The 21,926-nt window shown below is 64.3% G+C and overlaps 4 protein-coding genes across 4 annotated transcripts in view; 2 read left to right on the plus strand and 2 right to left on the minus strand.

The window, feature by feature from the left end:
* Nucleotides 1-81: 81 nt before the first annotated feature.
* On the plus strand, nucleotides 82-6,103 carry CHLRE_17g702700v5 (uncharacterized protein). Its single transcript, XM_001691702.2, has 8 exons — nucleotides 82-372; nucleotides 887-1,051; nucleotides 1,671-1,740; nucleotides 2,027-2,215; nucleotides 2,680-2,765; nucleotides 3,609-3,759; nucleotides 4,144-4,308; nucleotides 4,788-6,103. The coding sequence occupies exons 1-8, from the start codon at nucleotides 338-340 to the stop codon at nucleotides 4,869-4,871; spliced, it is 945 nt and encodes a 314-aa protein (XP_001691754.2). The 5' UTR covers nucleotides 82-337; the 3' UTR covers nucleotides 4,872-6,103.
* A 189-nt stretch (nucleotides 6,104-6,292) lies between these two features.
* On the minus strand, nucleotides 6,293-9,834 carry CHLRE_17g702750v5 (uncharacterized protein). The gene is made up of 8 exons (XM_001691536.2): nucleotides 9,519-9,834; nucleotides 9,299-9,380; nucleotides 8,949-9,101; nucleotides 8,423-8,496; nucleotides 7,962-8,045; nucleotides 7,704-7,760; nucleotides 7,466-7,558; nucleotides 6,293-7,039 (listed from the first exon to the last, which is right to left on the minus strand). The coding sequence occupies exons 1-8, from the start codon at nucleotides 9,753-9,755 to the stop codon at nucleotides 6,797-6,799; spliced, it is 1,023 nt and encodes a 340-aa protein (XP_001691588.2). The 5' UTR covers nucleotides 9,756-9,834; the 3' UTR covers nucleotides 6,293-6,796.
* Nucleotides 9,835-9,954: 120 nt separating this feature from the next.
* Nucleotides 9,955-13,486, plus strand: CHLRE_17g702800v5 (uncharacterized protein). Its single transcript, XM_001691701.3, has 7 exons — nucleotides 9,955-10,229; nucleotides 10,470-10,598; nucleotides 11,325-11,483; nucleotides 11,666-12,097; nucleotides 12,357-12,459; nucleotides 12,786-13,049; nucleotides 13,256-13,486. Exons 1-7 carry the CDS (start codon nucleotides 10,053-10,055, stop codon nucleotides 13,432-13,434), a joined length of 1,443 nt encoding a protein of 480 aa, XP_001691753.2. The 5' UTR covers nucleotides 9,955-10,052; the 3' UTR covers nucleotides 13,435-13,486.
* A 2-nt stretch (nucleotides 13,487-13,488) lies between these two features.
* Nucleotides 13,489-21,926, minus strand: part of CHLRE_17g702850v5 (uncharacterized protein) — a 31,666-nt gene continuing 23,228 nt past the window's right edge. Inside the window, exons 35-48 of the mRNA XM_043071944.1 lie at nucleotides 21,544-21,627; nucleotides 21,291-21,359; nucleotides 20,925-21,028; nucleotides 19,902-20,006; nucleotides 19,665-19,772; nucleotides 19,482-19,492; nucleotides 19,089-19,177; nucleotides 18,781-18,942; nucleotides 18,461-18,553; nucleotides 17,972-18,097; nucleotides 17,551-17,677; nucleotides 17,039-17,247; nucleotides 15,621-16,751; nucleotides 13,489-15,345 (exon numbers count right to left, since the gene is read on the minus strand). Of these exons, the coding sequence (XP_042914403.1) occupies nucleotides 14,386-15,345; nucleotides 15,621-16,751; nucleotides 17,039-17,247; nucleotides 17,551-17,677; nucleotides 17,972-18,097; nucleotides 18,461-18,553; nucleotides 18,781-18,942; nucleotides 19,089-19,177; nucleotides 19,482-19,492; nucleotides 19,665-19,772; nucleotides 19,902-20,006; nucleotides 20,925-21,028; nucleotides 21,291-21,359; nucleotides 21,544-21,627 (3,378 nt within the window). The 3' untranslated portion in view covers nucleotides 13,489-14,385. The remainder of the gene's footprint in view (nucleotides 15,346-15,620; nucleotides 16,752-17,038; nucleotides 17,248-17,550; nucleotides 17,678-17,971; nucleotides 18,098-18,460; nucleotides 18,554-18,780; nucleotides 18,943-19,088; nucleotides 19,178-19,481; nucleotides 19,493-19,664; nucleotides 19,773-19,901; nucleotides 20,007-20,924; nucleotides 21,029-21,290; nucleotides 21,360-21,543; nucleotides 21,628-21,926) is intronic.

Here is a 21,926-nt window from a genome sequence, read left to right on the forward strand (position 1 = left end):
AGGCAGGGGCCATGTCAACGAGTCGGTCCTAGCTGTTTTGAGGAAACTCGCTGACACTTCATACTTTTACACCATGAATAGGATAGCAGTGACAGCTTCAGGAGCATCGCAGAAGCGCGTCTCCTTCGCGCCCGAAGCGCGAGGAGCGTCTTCAGGCGAACCGCTTATCGTGACGTTGGCTTCTTCAGGATTCACATCTATCCAAGATACCACTGAAGATGACAGTGAAAAGCAGGAGGGGATAGAGGCTGCAAAGGGACATCGGGCGGTGCCTGCACTCCCACCTGCGCGCGGATGGGTTCGCGTACTCCTTGCAGTGCTTGTGGCGTCAGCATGGATGACAGTTTCATCTGGTCTCATCATCTTGAACAAGCAAGTACTGTGGAAGCGGGCAGTGCCAGGGCAGGGGCGACACAAAGAGTGTCCAGCCCCGTCGCGTCTCGCACCCGCAAGACTAGACACCGGGGGTTCGACGGCGGGAGCTAGTGCCCATGGGCAGAAGTGCAGAATGAGGGCCTGCGGTCAGCGCGATGCTGCGTGGCCAAAGAGCTGCTGCTGCTGTTAGAAGCAGCTGCAGCACGGCTCCGGGAGCCGTCGTCATGCGTGCTGCGTGGCACCCAAGGCACGGGGCTGTTGCGAACCAGCTCGCCCAAAAGTCGGGGCCGCGGTCGATGCAACCACGCCGCACCCTGCCCCGCCCCCCTCCTCAGGGACCTTCCCCCTCCTCACACCCCTAACTCCTCCCAACTCCCAACACCACCAACCACTTGATACCAACACCGTTAACTCCACCCACGCCCACACCTCCACACCTCCACACAGCAAACACACTCGCACACAGCAAACACAACACACACACACACACACACACATATCACGCACGCAGGTACATCATGGTGGACCTGAAGTTCGGCTACCCCATGGCTGTGTCGCTGATGGGTATGGCCATGAGCGGCCTGCTGGGCTTCCTGTGCTGCCGCCTGCTGCGCCTGGTGGAGGTGCACGCGGTGGTGCGCTGGCGGTTCTGGTTCAGCAAGATCCTGCCCATCGGGTGAGCGGCGAGGAGGGAGGGAGGGAGGGAGGGAGGCGCGGTGGCTGGCGGGGTGCGGCTGCGTGTGGGGCAGGCTGCAAGGCAGTGGGGGACAGGCTGCGGGTGAGAGAAGAGCTGGCGGGAGGCACGGTAGGGCTGGCGGTGTGGGGTTTGAGCGAAAGGGGAAGGAGGCATTGAAAGCTGTGAGCACGTGAAGAGGCGGGGCGCTGGAGCCTGAGGTCGGTGGCCAGGTCCAAAGGGGTATGAGCATGGGATGGGTATAGTCATTGGTGTCCAGCACGACATGTGGTGAGACACTGAGGGGCGTTGGGCGAAACCAGGGAGCCGGGGTCTCACATGGTTGTGAGAGGCGGGTTTCGGCGTACCTGCTCTCTCCGTGTCGGCCCACCTGCCTTGCCAGCAGCACACACGTGCACTCCCGTGCACACGCGCATTCCCTTCGTACGCACACACCCTCGCCCTTTGTACGCACACACACTGTTCGTCTGTACGCACACACTCTCCCTATGTGCATACAGTCATACACACACACGGCTTGCTGGTATACCTTGCACGCGCGGTGTGCTTTCCTTACACACGCACATCTGTATCCCTGCACACCATACACTCTCTCTCGCAGGTTCTTCATGGCCATCACGTTGTGGACGGGCAATGAGGTGTACCTCTACCTCACTGTGGCATTCATCCAGGTATGTGTTAGAGAGCTCAAGGGCACGAAACACGCAGGACTGTGTATGCGGTATGCGGTGCCATGTGTTGTGGGCATGCGCGTGGTGCCGCTGGGGGCAGAAGTGTACACGGGCAGGAACCGCTTGACGTGTCCCTTACGATCCTTTTACACACACATGCTTACACACACACACACATGCTTATTTGTGGGTAACTGCGCGCGCGTGTATGGCGGAACTGTTCTGTTTGTTTTTGTTTAACACATGCTTACACGCACACATCTATGCGCAACCCTGGCGTGCACAGATGCTCAAGGCTTTTACGCCGGTGGTGACGATGGTGTGTCTGTTCATTGCGGGCCTGGAGGACCCCACCCGCGCCATGGTGGCCTCCGTGCTGCTGACCGCCACGGGCACGGCGGTGGCGGCGTACGGCGAGGTCCGCATGAGTGTGGTGGGGCTGGTGCTCATGTTCTCCAGCGAGACAGCCGAGTCGGTGAGATGAGGGGCGAGAGGGAGAGGGACAGGGGGAGAGAGACAGGGAGAGGAGAGACGTGCGTTGTGGATATGGGGAGGCAGGGGAGGAGGCGGAGGGGGCGCCGGCATCGCGATGCAGGGGCCCTCGGCCCATGGCTGGCGGCACTGGCGGGGCGGCGGAGCAGGGTCGCGCACCAGCGGCAGGGGTGAGGTGGTATGGGGCCACGCCTGTCACGGCCTTGCCTCTCCCGCCCTCCCCGAGTCTTTCTTCGGGATACGCACGGTCTGTCATGGAGTCCGCGTATGCCCTGTCCTGCGTGCTGCCTTCCTTTTGCTCTCCAACATTTACACACAACACCCACACGCGCACATCAAACACACGCACATCCACATCCACATGCACACTTTCCCAATATACACACACATTCTCAACACACACATGCACATTCTCAATACACACGTTCTCAACACACACGCACACAGATACGGCTTGTGATGACCCAGTTCCTGCTGGTGGGGCTCAAGTTCCACCCCATTGAGGGGCTGATGTACCTGGCGCCCGCATGCAGGTGGGCGTGTGGGGCGTGTGGGGGCGTGTGTGGGTGGGGTGGGGGGGGGTTACATTCATGATTAATTAAGAAGTGAAGTCGTAGGCAGGTACAGTTGCAGCGTAGACGCGTTGTTACCGATGTCCGTGAAGTCCAGCGGCCAGCTCCAGCGCGTAGACCCGCCGAAGGCTGCTGCTGCTGCTCTCCCATTTTGTCTAACGACTATTCTAAGTAGGTTGATCGTATTGTAGTAACGTCAGTAAGATGATCACGTATAGCTCAGTAGCGCTCGGATGCATATGCGGATGCGAGTGCAACGCGACCGCCGCTGGACTTTCCTATACCCGACTTGCTTTGTACTCACCTGCGCGCCGCGAGCGCAGGCGCCGCACCGGATACCGCGCCGCGCATGCACAGAGTGGGGCAGAGGCAGGGGGCGGTCAGGCGCGGCGCAAGTATGACGCGAACAATACCCATCCCCGCGCTGCTAGCTACGTGCAATGGAGTGCCGTGCAAGAAGTAGACCTAAAGTATCGTAAGGCTATATAGGCAGCAATAAAGAATACCCCGGGGGCAGGACGACTAAGCACCAGGGCGGAATTGGTGCATGCATGGGGGCGCAGGGTGCATGCGTAGGGAGAGGGGGGGCAGCGAGTGTGTGTGGGAGTGGTGGGAGCTTGTCTGTGTGGTAGCGTGTGGTAGCATGTGGTCCGCACCACATGTACACACACTCTGTCTCTGCGCTTCCTTTCCTTTGCACTCCCCAACAAACCCCCGCGCCTGCATCCACACATGCTGCACACGCGAGCGCTCACTGTTTCCTTCTCTTGTGTTACCTAACATGCACCACACACTCCCCGGCAGTCTGTGGCTGCTGGCGGGTTGTGCGGCCGTGGAGCTGCCCACCATCAGCGCCAAGGGTGACCTGCGCATTGTGGTCGCCAACCCGGGGCTGTTCCTGTCCGCCGCCGTCATGGGCTTTGCGGTCAACACACTCGCCTACACCACCATCAAGGTGCGGCGCCAGCAGGGAGGAGGAGGCGGGGGAGCGGGAGGAGAAGAGAGAGGAGGCAGGAGAAGGGAGAGGAGGGAGCGGAGGGTGGGCAGGCTGCCGGCAGCATGGATGCGCGTTGGCCGCTGTGGGGCGTACTGGCAGTGCTCTCCGGTGCCACAGCACCAGCAGCCACGCACGTGTCGTTCATGTCTGCGCACGCGGCCACCATTCCATCTCACAAGCAACCCCCTTGTGCTTGTCCCTTGTGCTCAAACCCCACCCACTCCACAACGCACAGCCATCACATCGCATACACTGTCTTTGCGCTTTGTTTTCCTTGTGCTCTCTAACACACACACACACACACACACACACACACACACACACTCCTCCTCATGCCCGCAGCTGGCCAGCAGCCTGACGCTCAAGGTGCTGGGCACGGTGAAGAACACGCTGCTGGTGGTGTGCGGCGTGTTGTTCCTGGGCGAGCTGGTCACGGGGCTGCAGGGAGTGGGCTACCTCATCTCGCTCAGCGGCTTCGCCTGGTACAACTACGTCAAGGCGCAGCAGGTGAAGGGGGACAGGGGGCGGCGAGAAGTGGGGGAGAGGGGTGGGGACGAGGGGTAGGGGAGAGGGATGGGGAAGAGGGGTAGGGGAGAGGGGTAGGGGAGAGGGGTGGGGGAGAGGGGTGGGGGAGGAGGGGGTGGGGGAGGAGGGGGGGGGGTTGGGGAGAGGGGGAGGGGGAGAGGGGAGGGGGGGGGGGTTGGGGGAGAGGGGGAGGGGAGAGGGGTGGGGGAGAGGTCAGGGAGAGGGGTGGGGGAGCGTGATGGGCGGTTGCGAGGACCCAAAGTGCGCGGCGGGGCTGCATCGCAAGCTGCTGGGACCATGCGTGTGGGCCGGCATGGGACAGGATCCAGTCGCTGTCGCTGGGATCCAGTTGGCAGACTCGTGTCGTCTAGCGCGGAGCGCACCCAAGCATGGCAGCTGAATCACTCGGTTCTTGTCAATAGCGTGCGGAACCTGCTGCTCCCGCTGCTGCCCCTCCACAGATCGCGAGCGGGTCCGGGGTAGCGGGGGCCCCCACCGGGCCACCGACGCTGGATGGGAGAGCGGCTGCCGGCGGCCGGCACTAGCACCCCAGCGGAGGAGCAGCTGGTTGCTTGCTGCAGTGGCAAGGCGCGAGCCTGGGAATGGGGATAGGAACGAGAATGAGCGTAGGTATGAGTGTGTGTGTGGGGGGGGGGGGTGCGTGGCGGCGTAGCGTGGATGGGCGTGGGTGAGGTAGTAAGTGGGTCGGAGGTTGGGGTGATACCAAGCGTTGGGTACGTGTTTGGATGTGTGTGTGTGTATGTTTGTGTGTGTCGTTTGGCAGGGTGAAATGGACGCGACGCAGTGCGGCACCCAGGGTGGTGCGGGCGGTGGGCGCCGAGGTTGGTTAGTCAAGGCTGCAGGGTGCAGAGCGGGAGGCCGGCGCATGTACGTGCTGTTGGCAGAAACCAGACAGTGGGCAGACCGGAGACGAGCAGTCGAGAGGCTGTGCACTGCGTAGTCCCGAGTAGCGTAGTGGGGCGGTTGGGCCCGAACGAAGCAAAGCCTCTCGCGCGTGACGTGTTCGTGTGAAATGCTAGTGCGCCCGCCGGGTCTAGTTGAAGACGACAGACAGATGCGCTGTAGTCTGGTTCATCATCGTACATAGCATACACAGCAGTGCTTTAAGAGGTTTGCACCTCCAAGCAGTTGGGGTAACATAGTATCGCATAGCTAAGAATGCATGGTAGGCCGCCTAGTTATGTCATTGGACGTGTGACGGTGTGGTGTGCTTGGCGGCTTGAACGACTGGAGTCCTGGCGGGCGCCGCTTGCAGCAATGCATGTTCGAGAGGTGAGACGGCTTCGTCGGATCTTCAGCCTCAGGTGATAGATACGATGTGGGTCCAGTTCGCTTTTCCCTTGCGTTTAGGGACAGCCACCTGCCCACCTCCCTGTTTCGTTCTACGTGTGCTAGTCCTCGGCTCCGACGGTGTGTTTGGGAAGGTGTGCTAGCGCCTGCAGATTTCTTGATAGAGTCATCACCCCTGGGTCATCATTGACTGGCGAAGGGAGGCATTGCTGCGGGCGGGATAGACGGGCGTGCCTGGCTACCAGGAAGTGTAGGAAACGCGCGGATCCTGATTATGCATTTGAGCTCTGTGTTTGAGTACATCCGGTCTGAAAGGAAGTCGAGGAATGCTGGTACAGGTGCAGGCTCTCGGCAGTACCGCTGACAGAAGCAGGTGGCGAAGTGGTGATGCGCTGCGTGTACCGGTATTCCCAGTGACCGTCATTTATGTTGCCGGGTTGTAACATGGATGGCTAAAGCCATCTGTCACCACATGCGCACAAAGCGCAGACGTAGCTCTGTACAGACGTACGGTTGGTACCTGGGTTGACAGCGGTTGGCGGTGCGGCCAGTTGCCTACAACATCCGGGCGCTGACGCGTTGTGGACGTGCCATGGCGGCCTGGCGCACACGCGCACAGCACGAGAGAGCATGAGGGGTCCCAGTCCAGCAGCCACAGCTACATGTCATTAAATTTAACATATGCAGCAGTACAGCAAAGGCCTCAGCCCGTCTTCAGGAGTTCAGGTGCACCAGGTGCTGAGGTGCACCAGGCGGGCGCTGGCCCAACCGACCCAACACTCATGTGCACGCCGCGCCAATCATGTGCAGACCCCTGCACCCCTTGCCCAGGCAGCACGCGTGCCTCTGGCGGTAGCTCCTCTCACTTGGTACACAGCCACACGCGCCACCTGCACACTCGCACACCTGCGTGTGCATCATTTGACGACTACTATGAGTTCAGGCCGCAAGGCGCACGTCATGCTATTCTTACACACCCTCCGTCATCCTCACAGATCACCTCACCGCCAGCTACAAATACTACAAGTATGTACGGCACACACAGCTCAGTTCACAGCGTTGTTTGGTGCCGTGCCAACACGACAACACCCGCACCCACACGCAAGGCCGCCAACCAAGGCCGTCATTTCATTCGCTCTACCTTTACCCCAGTGCACCTTTACAGCGCTGCCCCCGACCCCGACGCCGACCCCAAGGCCGAAGCCTTCTCTGTGCTGCCGCCGCCGCCCCCCGCCTTCGCGCTCGCCGCCTCCATGCCCCCCCACAGCTTGTCGAAGCGGCGCGGCGCGAACTTGCGGCTGACGCGGTCGAACATGGCTGCGAAGCCCCACTGCACCAGCGGCGCCACCAGCGCCGCCAGCAGCTCCAGCAGGATCCCGGGAAAGGAGCGCGGCAGCAGGCCCTGAGCGCGGCAGGGCAGGGGGGGCGAGGCGGGGGAGAGAGGGAGAGAGAATGAAGAGATGAGGAAGAGAGGGATGAGAGGGGTGCAGGACTGATGGGCACCGGCATCCACGCGGCAAGCTGTATGCTGCGGGTAGTGCCGGCACTCATACGCACACGTGCCTGCCCTGTGCGCCGTGCCTGCCGTAGGCACCCAGTGCACTTCCCCCACGTCCACGCCCCCGCACTGCTCCTGCATCCCTCGGTCCACACAGCCGCACGACACCCCCATGCACCGCACAACCACCTACAGCACAGCCCCAAACATCGCACAAACACGCAATCACAAACACACACACTGCATCGCATACACTGTCTTTGCGCAATGTTTTCCTTGTGCTCTTTAACACACACACACACACACACACACACACACACACGCACACACCTGCGAGGTCAGCGCCAGGAACGCCAGGCCTGGGTCGGGGTTGGGCAGCAGGTAGGCGCCGGACCGAATGCCCGACATCAGGCAGGCCGCCACCTGAGGGGAGTGGGCAGCGGACAAGTGGGTGCGGGGCGTGCGGAAACACGGCAGGATAGGGTGCCTGTTGTAAGAAGAATAGTTGTCTCCACCGGACGAGGCTATCAAGCGCTCTGCCCGATGTGCGGGCATGCAGCTGCCGCACCTTCTCGGGTTTGTACAGAGTCGCCCCGGCCTCAGAGATCTCCTTGGTCTCGGGAGGCTGCGGACAAACGTACGGGGCACGGAACAATAAAGGAAACGAATACTGAGGCAAGGGCAGAGGCAGTACTCCGGCAGCGGGTTAGAGAAGCAGCAGCACACCTGTAAACAACGAGCGCGTGCAAGATGACGGGCACAGGCCTTGCACACCCACACATACAGAAGCTCCACCACGCACACGAGCCAGCGCCGGCTCCCGCACCTTGCTCTTGTTCTCCTCCACGAACCCGGGCGTGTCAGTGTCGGGTGGCTGGGCGAATGAGACCTTGACACGAGTGCCTTGAAGCTGCGAGGCCACATGTGCGGTGGCGACATATAGCGACGTGCGGGGTTTGTCAGGTGTGTCGGGTTCGAGGCATGCATGGGCTTTGACCACGACGCGCCACCTGATTCTGCCCCTGGCCCTGCCCCCTCAGGCCCTCACAGACACCAGCGCCGCCGCGCTCCACCGCGTACACCCGCTGTGTCCCCTCCCAGCCCCATCTGGCCTCCTTCTGCACCACTATGCCCCCACCCGCCCTGCCTCCACCTGCTTCCTGCCCCCACCTCCCCCACCCGCACTCCCTCCACCTGCTACCTGCCCCCACCTGCTCCCGCCTGCCCCCACATGCCCTGCCCCTACCTCCACCTGCCCTGCTGCCCCCACCTCCCCTTCCCCCGCACCTCGTTGCGCAGGCAGTCCGCCAGTCCCTTCACCGCGTACTTGGAGGGGCAGTAGGAGCTGTACCCCACCATGCCTGGAGCAGTGCAGCAGTGCAGCAGTGCAGCAGTGCAGCAGTGCAGCAGTGCAGCAGTGCAGCAGCAGGGGGAGGAGAGAGGAGGAAAGGAAGAGGGGGTTATGTGCCCGAGCCCAACGAAACAGGTGGCGCGGGGCGAGGAGGCAGCAGCAGCGGAGGAAAGGGAGCGCGGGAGTGTGACGGGGCGGTGGTCTGCGGCAGGCGGCTGGGGGGGGGGGGGGTCATAGCTGCTGGCGGTGGTGGCTATGGGTGTGGCACAACCGTCACAAGCTAAATGCGCGAACACAACCCCGAGTAGCTCCGCTGGGTGAGCGGCTGAGCGCCACACACCGGCAGCGCCACCCCACCCCACCCCTAACCCCCCGTCATTTGTCGCGTACTGGGAACGGTGAGAACAATCCGACCCATCCCTGCCCCTACACCCAGTTCACCCACAACACCACGCCACGCACCGAACGTGCTGAGCGCTGAGCCCACGATCACGATGTGGCCCTGGTTGCGGCGGACCATGTCGGGGTAGACGGCGTGTACGACATGCAGCACGCCAAAGTAGTTGACCTGCATCTGGCGGTTGAAGTCGGAGAGCTCAATCTCGTGGAAGTAGCCTGCGCGTGTCACGTACAAGGGAGGAGCAAGTGAGCAACCAGATGTCACAGCGCCCGAAACACACAGAATTCTCAAGGGGGGCCGCACGCGCACTCCATTGGGACAGCCACTTCAGTACTCTGATGGTAACCAAGTGCCGTCAGAGCCCGCGCCCGCAGTCCTCTGCCAATTGCTGTGAGCCCCCATGCCGTCGCACCGCAGCGTGCGCCGCCCGCGTTGCAGACCACCAGGTCCACCGGCCCAAACTCCTGCACCGCCGCCGCCAGGCCCTCCGCAACCTGCGCTTGGGTGTGAGCAGTGAGTATGATACCGTTCAAGCGCCTTAGCGGTAGTCTTCAACTGACCCGATGGCCTGACTGTGTCTGGATTTAAACCCTTGAGCCCCCCGCCAAAGAAACCGTCGCTCGTGCCCCCACCTTCTGCACGTCGGTCACGTCCACCGCCTGATACGCCACGCGACTGCCCGTCCCTAGCTTCTGCGACAGCTCCTCGAGCTGCGCCTTGGCAGCCTTCAGCGTCGCCTCGGTGCGTGCGACAATAGTGATGTTCGCCTTTGCGCGGACGCACTCCGCGGCAAGTGCCAAACCAATGCCCGTCGAGCCCCCGGTGATAAGCGCATGTTTCCCCGTCAAGTCCAGTCGCTTGCCGAACATGTTGTGATCGTTCGACCGAGAGCTGTGTTTTTTACTGCAGGTACTCCGCTACGCCACACAGTAGTGCGATTTATATTTCTTGCAAACAGAGCAAATACTATTTTATGCTTATCAAAGAGCTAGGTGGCCGATTTGCGCTCTCATCAACGCTGTCATGAACTCGAAAGCCTCGCCTTGCGCGCTCTGAAAACTGTATGACGTTTGTTTTCACATTTTGAAGACTGTTGCCTTGAACCTGTCGCGTCGGTAAACCTTTTGCGCGTGCATTCGTTTGCCGAGCTTGGCCTTAACGCCTGCATGGCGCAGCGAGCTAGCGCTCTAGCTCAATTGGCGTGGGGCCTTCATGGCGCCCATGCCAGCTCAGCGTCGCGGAGGCTGCTGTCCACCAGCTCTGCCGCTGCCACGACATCCTCCGCCGGGGGTGCCACGAATGCGGTGGGCCAGATGATCGAGTATGCGTTCAGCCAGCGGAAGGTGCGCCGCGGACAACCTTGCTGTAGCTCAGGGGCTGGTGCTGCTGGACGGCCCGCGGCAGAGGGGCTCCAAGAGTGCCGCCCTGGGACCCTCCTCCGCTCCTGGGGCCCGCGGCCGGCGGCCCTGCCGGCAGTGTCTCCCTGCCCCTGGTCCCTGGCATAGCCCTATCCTTCAACCCGCACAAAAAGCCCCGATCCTTCTTTGTGTGGCTTTGACCGCTGAACTTTGACCGTTGACCAGGTCAACCCCAACATGGCGGTGGACGTGCTGCTGTCTGGGCTGTCGTACGCCAGCCCCCAGTCCGACCCGGGGGCCGCGGCGCGCCTGCACCTGGCACTGGCACACATCGAGGCGGAGCGCAATGCATGGGTACGTGCGTGCGTGCGTGTTTGCTAGAGGGAGATGGCTACGCGCGTGCATGTGTGTGTGTGTGTGCGTGTGTGCGTGTGTGTGTGTGTGTGTGTGTGTGTGTGTGTGTGTGTGTGTGTGTGTGTGTGTGTGTGTGTGTGTGTGTGTGTGTGTGTGTGTGTGTGTGTGTGTGTGTGTGTGTGTGTGTGTGTGTGTGTGACTACGGTTTCCACGGTTATTCTGCCAGATCACGTGAATCGTGTATCTGGTATAACCAACGACAGGGCTCTCAATCGAGGGCTGCCGTGACCTGGCGTTTCCCCGGCAGAGTGTGTGTGTAACAACGGTTTACAGTTGTTTATCATATCACGTGATCGTGTATCCGGACAACCCGTAGTTGCTAGTGCCAGGGGCGCATTAGCACCTTGTTGTGTGTGTGTGTGTGTGTGTGTGTGTGTGTGTGTGTGTGTGTGTGTGTGTGTCTATTTGGAATTTTGGAGGGCTCCATGGTTTGCATGCTTGTAGGTTTCTGCTGACCACAGCCCAGCGTGTAGTCGAGCATGCGCGTGTCACAGCGTGCCGGCAATCTCGTGGCAAATGCTTACTGGCAGTAATCGGTAGATACGCCGCCTGTGATACCTTGCGGGGCCGTGATGCCTAGCAGCTATTGCTGTTGCGATATACGTGCGGCCGCCTACACACCTACGGTCCGTAAACTGTGACCCCGCGTGACGCACGGCCCCGCAGGCCAAGGTATCCAGCCACGCCGCCAGCGGTCTGGGCTTGTTGACGGCCTCCTCCACTTCCGCGTCGGCGTCGGCGGCGGCTTCGGCTGCGTCACAGCCCGCGGCCGCTGACCTAATCATGGGCGCGGCCGGCACCGGGGCGCGCGCGCTGCTCATCCAGGTGAGCGCCGCCGCCGCTGCCGGGGTGCGGGCGCGTGCAGGGGATCCCCCGCACCTGGCAGCCACGTGCGTGCCGTACAACACCACCACCTGTCAATGCTGGCAAGAGCACTTGTACGGAAGCCGCGGGTGTTCAGAGCTGTTGCGTGTGTGTTTGTGCCACTGCCACTGCCACTGCCACAGGGTCTGGATGCGGAGGCGCTGGCACTGACGGAGCAGGCGGAGCGGGCGCTGCGTGCCGCCTCCTCGGCCTCCGCCTCCACCTCCTCCCCAGCGCCCTCAGCAGCTTCCTCGGCCCACACGCGGAGCCTCGGGCTCCTCGCGCTAACAGCACACGCCGCCGGCGGGCCCGCCGCCGCGTCAGCGGCAGCTAGCAGCCTGCATGCGGCTTTGGGCCCCCACGCCGGGCTTTCGGCGGCGCTGAAGCAGCAGCCGGTGCTGGCAGACGCGGTGCAAACCCTGGGATTGCTGGCGGCCGCGCGGGGCACAGACGCGGAGGCGGAAGCTGCTTTCGCGGCGGCTGCGGAGGGCGCCGCCGCGGCGCGGTCGGGAGCGGCGGCGGCAGCAGGCGGGAGCGGCCTGGAGGCGGAGGCGGCGCAGCAGCATAGCTATGAGGTGCGGGCCCCGGCGGTGTGGAAGTGTCTTGCTGGCATCGATCAGTTCTTAGGTCTCGCAGTCTTACTTGGGTTTGGGTTCGCTGCGGGTTTGGTGGTGTTGGCAGGAGCACGGTGCGTGCCGGGCACGGCACCTGCTGCTGGCACCAGCCCCATGGGCGTGTGTGTGCAGCCACCGAGGACTGTTTTTCCTGCCTGTCCCAATCGCGCCTCCGCTACTGCCGCCGCCGCTGCCGCCGCCATGACTGCTGCTGCCGCAGGTCGAGGCTGACGCGCTGGCTGGGCGGGCGCAGCTGCAGATGCGGGCCAAGGAGTGGGGGCAGGCGGAGGAGCTGCTGGGGGCGGCGCTCAAGGCGGCAGAGGGTGAGCGGGCGCGTGGCCAGCCAGTGGCATGTACGCACGTGCTGCCGAGGCAAACGCCTAATCAACCCCTGCAGGGCCCCTTGCTGCGTGGCTCGTCACCTTGGCGCCTTTGATTTGCAATGGCGCCGCGTGCTCACGCAAGACCATCCCCCCACTGGCCCGCAACGCTGCGACACTTCAGCACCGCTATCTTCTAGCTTGTCATGCCTGGAACCCGCTCACTCACCCGTCCGCCCGCTGCTATCCCTCATGCTCCCTTTGCGCACCCGCATGCACGCACTGTGTCAACCCTTACTTCCTTCTTGTCCCTCCCTCCTGTCGCGCAGCCTCCAGCGGCGACCGCAGCCCGGCGCTGGCGCCGCTGCTGACCCTGCTGGGCTACACCTACAGTCGCTCCGCGCGCGTCACTTTTGCGGAGGGCCTGTTTCGCGAGGCCGCCAAACTGCTCCGGCTGGACCCGGGCCGGCAGCAGCCGCCGCCGGACGGGCCGGCGGCGCGCGCGGCGGCGGCGGGCGCGGGCGTGCATGCGTCCGCGGCCGCCGTGCTGGCGTGGCGCTACGCGCAGCTGCTGTGGGTGCTGCCCAACCGAGGTGGGTGCTGGGGTGCTGTGGGTCCTCGGGAATGAGCGCCGGGAGTTGTTGCGGATTTGGTGGGTGTCGACGGTGTCTGGATGCTGTCAGGGGCCGAGCAGCATGCGAGAAGCGGCGAGGTTCCCACACCGTCCACACACCGCCGTCGACCTTTGACGCCCTGCCTTCCCATGCGCCCTCAACATGCGCCACGCCCTGCCCTGCAGCCGGCGAGGCGGCCAAGTGGGAAGCGTTCGCGCGGCAGTACTGGGCGGGCAGCGGGCGGCTGGGGGCAGCCGACATCGCGGGCGTGCTGGGAGGCGAGGGGCACCTCAAGGGCGAGGGCGAGGGCGGGTCGGGGGTGCTGCTCAGCACGCGCTTCAGGCGGGCGTGGCAGTGCGAGTGACTGCACATGTAGCAAGCAAGGGATGGGGTGGGTGGGCTAGATACGTAGCCGGTTTCATTCAATTGGCTTGTGGCGGGCCCGTCAGTTGTTTGGCCCTGGTTGAAGCGAGAGAGAGGGGTCCATGGTGCCAGTTGTTCATCAAACCAGCAGCAGTGCTGGGGAAGGAGTGAAGCATGTATGTGCAAGTGCGCGTGGCACTGCGGACACATCTGCATTTACAGTTGCTACGGTTTAATGACGCTCTCATAGGTTCCCGGGCGGTTAGGCATGTGATACGCCCAGAATGGCATTCAGTTGCAGACTTCTGCATGCATGCCCGGATGCAACCTGATGTCACAACCAATGCAAAACTGACGGGCTGAACGTAAGGAGGTAAGAAGTCGCCTACACACACGCAAGCGGCTCATCATCTAGCTATGTACTACCCAGGGGAGTACTGGCACTGGTACTACCTTGTGTGCTATGCCACATATGCGCGTCGCGGCATGCCTGACCTACTAGCTCTGGCCAATCCTTCGGTGGGGCGCTGGGCAGCGCTGCAGCAATGTTTGCAACCACCATTTCGACGAGCTTGTTGGGTCGCAGTGAATTCACGGGCCCCGGATGTTTGGCCCACCACCAGGAGCGCGCTCACTTTTGAGTTGTGAATGCAGCAACATGCGAAGTGCCCGCCCAGATATGCAAAGAAGGTGCAGCAGCCAAGCACCGGTAGCTAAGCCCAAGCCTAATCCCATTCATGTCACACTACAATAATGCGCACGAGCATAATGCTGTCCAATCAAGCGGATCATCACGCATGCACATGCACCGGCGGCGCGCGCACATCGACATGCACATACTTTGTCGGCATGGTGTCCATTTGTTCCATTGTCGGCTGGGGTCGCACTTGACAAGCTATTTGATGACAGTTTCGCCGGGTTGCTTGCTAGCTACGCAGCGCAGGTAAGGAGCTCAAACGCCGCTAGCTGACGGGCGCGATGGCGCCGCCGCTGCCGCGCCGCCGCCGCCGCCACCACCCGACGCACTGCCGCCTCCCTGCAACGCCAGCAGGGGCTGCGGCACTGCTGCCGTCAAGCCGCTGAGAGACGGCCGCGGCAGGTTGCCGCTCTGGCTGGCCCTCCGCAGGCTCAACTCCACCACCTCCCGAGCTAGCGACGAGCCGCCGCCACCGCCACTAGTCATGCCGCCGCCGCCGCCGCTGCTAGTGGTGGCCCGCAGCGGCGAGAGGCCACTGCCAGGCCGCAGCGGCGCGGTGCTACTGCCGCCACCCCCCGCACCCCCACCCGCGCCGCCACCAGCACTGCTCATCAGCCGCGCCGGACCGGGCACCATAGGCGGCCGCCCGGCGCCGCCACCCGCACCCGCACCAGCCGCCGCCGCCGCCGCCGCTGACGCTGCCACGCCTCCCCCGTAACTCATTCGCCGCCGGTGAGTGCCGCTGGCGCCGCCAATGGCCACGCCCGCTGTGAGCATCGGACTGGCGTTGCCGCTTGGGGGCTCCGAGCCGCCGCCGCCGCCGCCGCCGCTGCCGCCGCCGCCGCTGCCGCCGCCGCCCGCCAACAAGCCGCCATAGCCGCCGCCTGTTGAGCGCCTGTGGAAGAACGAGGCCATGGTGCCGCCGCCGCCGCCACCCACAGTGCTGCCGCGGCTGCTGGGCGCAGCCGAGCCCATCGCATTCCCTGCGCCGCCGCCGGCGCCGCCGCCGGCCATACGACTGGGGGTTCCGTCCTGGTGGTTGAGGGCGGGGCTACCGACGCAGGAGGTGCCGGCACCGGCGCCGGCACCTGGGGTTCGAACTCCGCCGGCTGCGACGGTTGACACGCTGAGGTTGGCCAATCGAAGTGCGGCGTCGATGCGGGATGCGGCCTTGCTGCGGCCCTGCCCGCCGTCGCCAGCGCGTCCCGCCACCTCCTGCGCACAAAACAACACACACGGCACAGGTCGACGTGGGGACCAGTGCTCATCTCCTTTCCCAACCCTCCACAGCCCGGACAGTGCAATCAGCCACTCCCCGACGCACAGCACTGCAGACACCGCCAGGGCCGCACACGCCGCCAACCCCAACCCCAACCCCAACCCGACTGCTTGCGCTCACATGCACTCCACCCCACCTGCCCCGGCCCCCCAAACCCACACACACACACACACACACACACACACACACGCACACACACCCACGCACCCACCATCATTACCCCGGCCAGCCCCGCCACGCCGGCCTCGTCGCCGCTGTGCACCAGCACCCCCACCAGCGCCCCCAGGCGGGCCGCCTGCGCGTGCTCCACACACAGCCCGCAGCCGGGGTGGAAGCAGCGGTGCCCCGCGTGCGCGCGCTGCGCCCGCCGCCGCCGCCTGTGCTCCTCCTCCCGCGCCCGGCGCGCCCGCCGCGCCTCCCCGCCAGTCGCGGTGTCCACCGCACGTCGCAGCAGCTGGAAGGGGCGGCGGCGGTTGCTGACGGCGGCACCGCTGGTCTGCGGCACCGAGCCGGCCGCGCCGCCAGACCGCGCAGGGCAGGGCAGGCACCTGCCGCCATCTCCTCCCGACCGCTGCTGGTGCTGCTGCCGCTCCGGCCCGTCCCGCTCCTCGTCTTCTTCCTCCTCGTCCTCCACATCTGTCACACGGCTGGACTCCGTCGCGAAATCGCCGGAAACGCCCGTGCTCATGGTGCCGCCGCCGCCGTCGTCGCCGCCGCCATCGCCGTCGCCACTGCTGCCAGTGGTGGTGCGGCGGCCGCGGCGGTCGCGCCACGACACGCCGAACGCGTCCAGCAGCTGCCCCAGCAGGTGCGGCCGGCCGGGGGAGGGGCGGGCGTTGGGGTTGCGGCCAGGGCGGCTGGCGCGACTGGGGCGGGAGCGGCGGCTGACTCGACTGGCGCCGCCGCGCACTCGGTCGCCCGCCGCCGCCGTGGTCGCCGCTGCGGCCCTGCCGCCGGTGTCGCTGCTAAGCAGGATGCCACCGGCTCCGTCTGAGTCGCTGCCGCTGCTGCTGCTGCTGCTGCTGCCGCCGCCGTTTGCGGCTGCCTCCTCCTGCTCCTGCTCCTCCGCACCGTCCGAGCCCTCGTCTACCGTGGATGCCGCTGTGCCGTAGCCAGGAGGCGCAGTGGAGGGCCGCCGGCCGACGCCGGTGGTTCCCACGGTGGCGGCGGGGGCGGCACCAGCAGGGCTGATTGCAGGGGACGCGGTAGGAGCAGGGGCAGCGCCGCCAGCGGAGCTGCGGGGCGCGGTGGAGGCGGGGGCAGGTGCGGGGTGTGTGGGGGCTGTGGCGGCCTCCGCCTCCTCACGTGCATCGGCGCGCGCCGCCCGGGCCACGATGCGAATCTGCGGCACACGGCACCATCACAATGACATGAGTGCTTGGACAAATAGGAATGCAGGATACGGTACATTTGTGTAAATTGATTGATTGGTTGTCATGCGAGGTCACACCCGTGTGCATGAGGAGCAGCGCGGTAAACGCGGCAGCCGTTCCCGGGGCCCTCACGGCGGCCCCCAGCCTGGCCTCACCACTACCCGCACACGCACCTGCTGCGCCTCGCGCTCATCCCTCACGCCTCACCCGCACCCAACCACCCTATCCACCCCATCACCCCGCCCCACTCACGCACCCTCTCCGCAAGCAACCGGCTCTTCTCTGCGGCGTCTCCGCCCGCCCAGCGCTCCGCCTCCGCCGTCATTGCCGCCAGCCCCGCCGCCGCCGCCGCGCGCAGCAGGCGCCGCCGCACCGCCGCCGTGATGTGCGCGGCGCAGAAGTACTCGGCGGCGGTGCGGCGAGGCAGGCCGCCGTAGTCGGGCGGCACACGCGGCATCAGCTTGTCTGGGGAGGTGGGCGGGCGGGTGGGGGGTTACATTCGTGGGGGTCAGGTGGCGGTAATGCATCAGTTGGTGGTGGAGATCATGAGATTACGGTATGAGATGCCCAGGACCCAGGTGGGGGACAGCAAGCTAGCTGCGCAGTCCCTCCCCCAGCGCCTCCCCCCCAGCGCCCCTCCTCCCCCAGCCCGTCCTCCTCCCCCAGCCCGTCCTGCTCCCCCAACAGCCCCTCCTCCCCCCCTCCTCCGCCCCTTCTCCCCCCTCCCCCCCGGCGCCCCTCCTCCTCCCTCCCCGCCTCCCCCCCTACCGTGCACGTGCAGCTCCACCCCGGGCGGCAGCGCCACGCCCGCGGTCATGGCCGCCAGCGCGTGCAGCGTCTCGTAGAAGTGCACCGAGCTGTTGCGCAGCGGGATGCGGCTGGTCATCAGGATGTGCTGCAAGGTGGTGCCAGGGAAAGGAGGGAAGGGGAGGGGAGGTCAAGGTTGGAGCAGGTGAGGTATGGAACACGGGGTGGGAGAGCTTGACACACAGCCACACACCATGCGCTCCTGCATGCCTCCCACACGCCCCTCCCACACGCCCCTGCTACACCCTGCCCCGCCCACCTGCACGCCTCCCACACGCCCCTCCCTCCCACGCCCCCCTCCCACGCCCCCCCTCCCACGGCCCCCCTCCCACGCCTCACCCCCCCACGCCTCCCTCCCACGCCCCCACCCCCACAAGCCCACCTGCATCCGCGCCACCTGGCAGTCCGCGCCCTTGACGCCCAGCGGCCGCGGCAGGCGCAGCAGCAGCCGGCCCAGGTCCTCCACGTGGATGAAGCCGCTGCCGTACGGGTCCAGCCGCTCCCACGCCTGAGCAGGGGGAGGGAGGGTTAGGGAAAGAGGAGGCGGAGGAGGTGGAGGCGGAGGTGCAGGTGGGAGGGAACGGGGCAAAGGGGCTTTGGGAGGGTAGTCCGGTGCATAGCCTGAGAGGCTCGGGGAGGGGTGCTCATCACTGCTAGGCGGTTGCGCCCGGCCGTGGCCAGCTCCGCATACCAGCACATGTCCAAGGCTACAGCCACAGCTACAGCCACAGCCACACTGCAAGGCACGCAACCCGCAGGCGACACAGCCCTCCGCATTTCGCGCCCACAGTCACAGACGCACATGGCCTCGCACCACCTGCATCGTGCGTCGCACACGAGTCACACAGTTCGCGCGCAGCCGCGCACGCACCGATGTGAAGGAATGCAGCAGGGACGGACCCACGGGCTGCTTCTCCTGGAACGCAATGTTCTGGATATTGTCGATGATGATGCCGATGACCATCTGCAAACATGGGCGTGTGCGTGTGTGTGTGTGTGTGTGTGTGTGTGTGTTATATGAGTTGTCGCAACAGGCATTCCCGCCAAAACGAGAGCGGCTCGGCATGCTCCCCGCTTCTGCCGCAAGGAAGCACATGTCGTTACCCACCCACCCCGTCCCACTCCCACTCCCTCTCCCTCTCCCTCTCCCTCTCCCTCTCCCTCTCCCTCTCCCCCTTCACACACACCTACCTGCAGCAGCATGAAGCTGACCACCAGGATGTAGGAGCAGAAGTACACAACCGCCACGAAGGGCGAGGGGCTGCAGCGGTTGGTGGTGGCGCTGGAGGGCAGGCCCGGCAGCAGGTAGCTGTCCGAGTCCAGCCAGGTGCCGGCGGGGAGGAAGGTGGGAGGCTGCGGGAGGGGGGAGGAAGAGAAGGTGGAGGGGTTGCGAGGATGCTTGGAAAAGCGGTACAGGATGCATTGAAGACTGCAGGGGTGGGGAACGGGCCAAGCAGGGGCAGGGGGGGCAGGGGGCCTGCTCCACCTCCGCCGCTCACCTCTGTGGCTGTGGAGTAGACGTCCGACTCCACATACACACAGCTGTCCCGCACCATGCAGTCCGTCATGATGCTGTTCCAATTTTCACCTATGTGTTGTGTGTGTTGCGTTGCGTGTGAGGAAGCGAGCAGCATACGTCAGAGTTTGTTCGTAGGTTAGTTCAGGAGGGAGGGTATGCACAGCATAGTTTGCGTTTGTCTGTGTGTCGCTGCTCGGCAGCAGACATCACCACGCGCTCTTGGGCACTCCAGTCATGGCGTCCCCTTTGCGGCGCGCTCAGCCCTGTATGTGTTTGCTCCGAGGGAACCTGGACCCCCGCCTTCCACACCCGTCCTGCTCCCGTTGGCACACGCCACGTGACACGCCACGGGCCCAGGCCGCCGCGGGCTCACCCGTCATAATCCTGTGGGTGGGGGAAGGGTGGCATGCGGAGGTGTGATGAGGGGTAGTGTAAACTGTACGAGCTTGCATCCGCCCCCAAAGCATCAGCAGCCAAAGACCCTGACGCGCCCCACGGCATCCGCTCCCACACACAGGCCCCACACATTCCGCCTGTCAGGCCGCCCGCCGCGCACCTGAACAGTGTGAGGAAGCTGAGCGGGAAGGTGTCGAAGCCCACGTGCAGGCCCAGCTCCTCGCCGTCGCGCACCAGTCCAAACAGGTTCATGCCGATGATGGCGTAACTGCGGGTCCGTGGGCGTGAAAGGGCGAGTGGATGGTGTGTATGTGTTATTATTACGAGAAAGGGAGAGGGGCGGGCAGCCATGCACACGCATACACATATGCATACGTATACTCCGCTCCGTACTCACACGAAAATGAAGATGAAGAGCACGGAGCCGACGTTGATGAGTGCCGGCAGTGACCACCACAGGGTGGTCAGCAGCGTGCGCAGCCCCTTGGCGCGTGGGATGATCCTGTGCGTGCGTGCGTGTGTGTGTGTGTGTGTGTGTGTGTGTGTGTGTGTGTGTGTGTGTGTGTGTGTGTGTGTTAGAAAAAAACAACAAAACGAAGCCCGCCCAAGCGGCGCCGGAGTTACTTACGGATACCTACCGAATACCGAGCGTCGTGTTGCCGCGTCGACCCCGGTAGTCATACTTACCCGCGAAAAGCCTGTAACCCTCTCGGGCGATCGACGAACGATCTGACCCCGAGTGGCACCCATATGCATTGTATGCGCCGCGCCCTGGGCGCGCTACAACGTTTACCCAGCACGCCTACGTCCCATATTCCCGCCCGCTGGTCATAGTCGAGCTCACCTACGGGCGACAGGGGAAGCGAGGGCAAAGGGCGGCAGCGAGGAAGTGTCACGGGCAGGCAAATGGCAAAGGCGACAAGTGGGGCGGCGTGCAGCAAGCGACCTAGCGAACGCGCAGTCTAAAGCCCGCCTATTGTGTGTGTGTGTGTGTGTGTGTGTGTGTGTGTGTGTGTGTGTGTGTGTGTGTGTGTGTGTGTGTGTGTGCGCGCGCGTGTGACCGGCTCAGCATCGCAAGCGTGGACAGCGGCTGCAATGATCCACTTCCGGCGCCGGAATAGTGCAGCGGCGCCGCCCATCCCAACATCATCCCAACACCATCCCAACACCATCCCAACATCATCCCAACATCATCCCAACATCATCCCAACATCATCCCAACATCATCCCAACATCATCCCAACACCATCCCAACACCATCACATCTGGCTGCCGCCACCCCAATGGCCCCACCCTAGCCCCCACCCCACCCCACTATAGCGCCCACCCCACCCCACCCTAGCGCCCATCCCACCCCACCCTAGCGCCCACCCCACCCTAGCAGTGGCCCCACCCCGGGCACACGCGTGCGGCCCCGCACCTGAACAGCCGCAGCACCCGGAGCGCCCGAATGGCGGGGAAGAACGCGAACACGCCCTCCGTGGAGAAGTCCACGATGACGCCCACCACACCCACCACCACCACCTGGGAGGGGTTACAGTCATGGAATAATTTAGAAGTGAAGGCGGGTGAGGTGGGTGTGAGCTGGTTGGTGGGTGCAGCTGTGACGAATGGGCGCGTGGGTTTGCGAGCGCGCGTGGGTTTGCGAGAGCGAGTGGGACCTCCAACGCATGCACCACAACACACGCGCGAGAGCGATGAGTGCCTCAAGGATAGACACACTCTGGCTACCGCCACCTGCCAATGCCCGTGCCAAGGGCTCGCCCGCCCCTCTCCCCGCACTCACCAAAAAGTCGAACCGGTTCCACCCCGACTCGAAGTAGCCGCGCACACCCAGAGCCACCCACTTCATGAGCTGCGGCGTTGGGGAGCGGAGGAAGAGGGATGCGGTGGTGAATCCGATGGCATTCAGGAGAGTGGAGGAGTGACGAGGATTCAAAGGCGGTAAGTTCGTCATCCAACACATACCCTGCATCCCACATACCCCGCATGTACACACACATACACATACACACACGCTTTCTCTCTCTCTCTCCCACCATCTCCACCACGAACAGGCAGGTGAAGGCCAGGTTGGACCAGGTGCTGACGGCGCTGAAGGCCGGGGACATGTCCGCGTGGACCTGGCGGCAGGAGGGGGAAGCAGTTTGGGGGGGGGGGGGGTTCCATGCATGTTTAACAACTCGAGAAGACGTAGACTGCAGACCGGGGGGGGGGGGGTACACTCATGACGGACTAAGAAGCGTGCGCGGGGTTGCGAGGGCCGCAGGGTCGAGGGCTCCCCGGCAGGCCGCGGCATACCGGGCAGTGCAAGCCGTCGCCATCGAATTGCGCGGCCGCCGTCATCATGCCTGCCTTCCTACCTCCCCCTCCTCCTCCTCCTCCCCTCCAGTCTCTCCTACCTCGCCTGCCTACCCCCGCC

Source organism: Chlamydomonas reinhardtii, chromosome 17 (genome assembly GCF_000002595.2).
Source record: "Chlamydomonas reinhardtii strain CC-503 cw92 mt+ chromosome 17, whole genome shotgun sequence".
Lineage (NCBI taxonomy): Eukaryota > Viridiplantae > Chlorophyta > Chlorophyceae > Chlamydomonadales > Chlamydomonadaceae > Chlamydomonas > Chlamydomonas reinhardtii.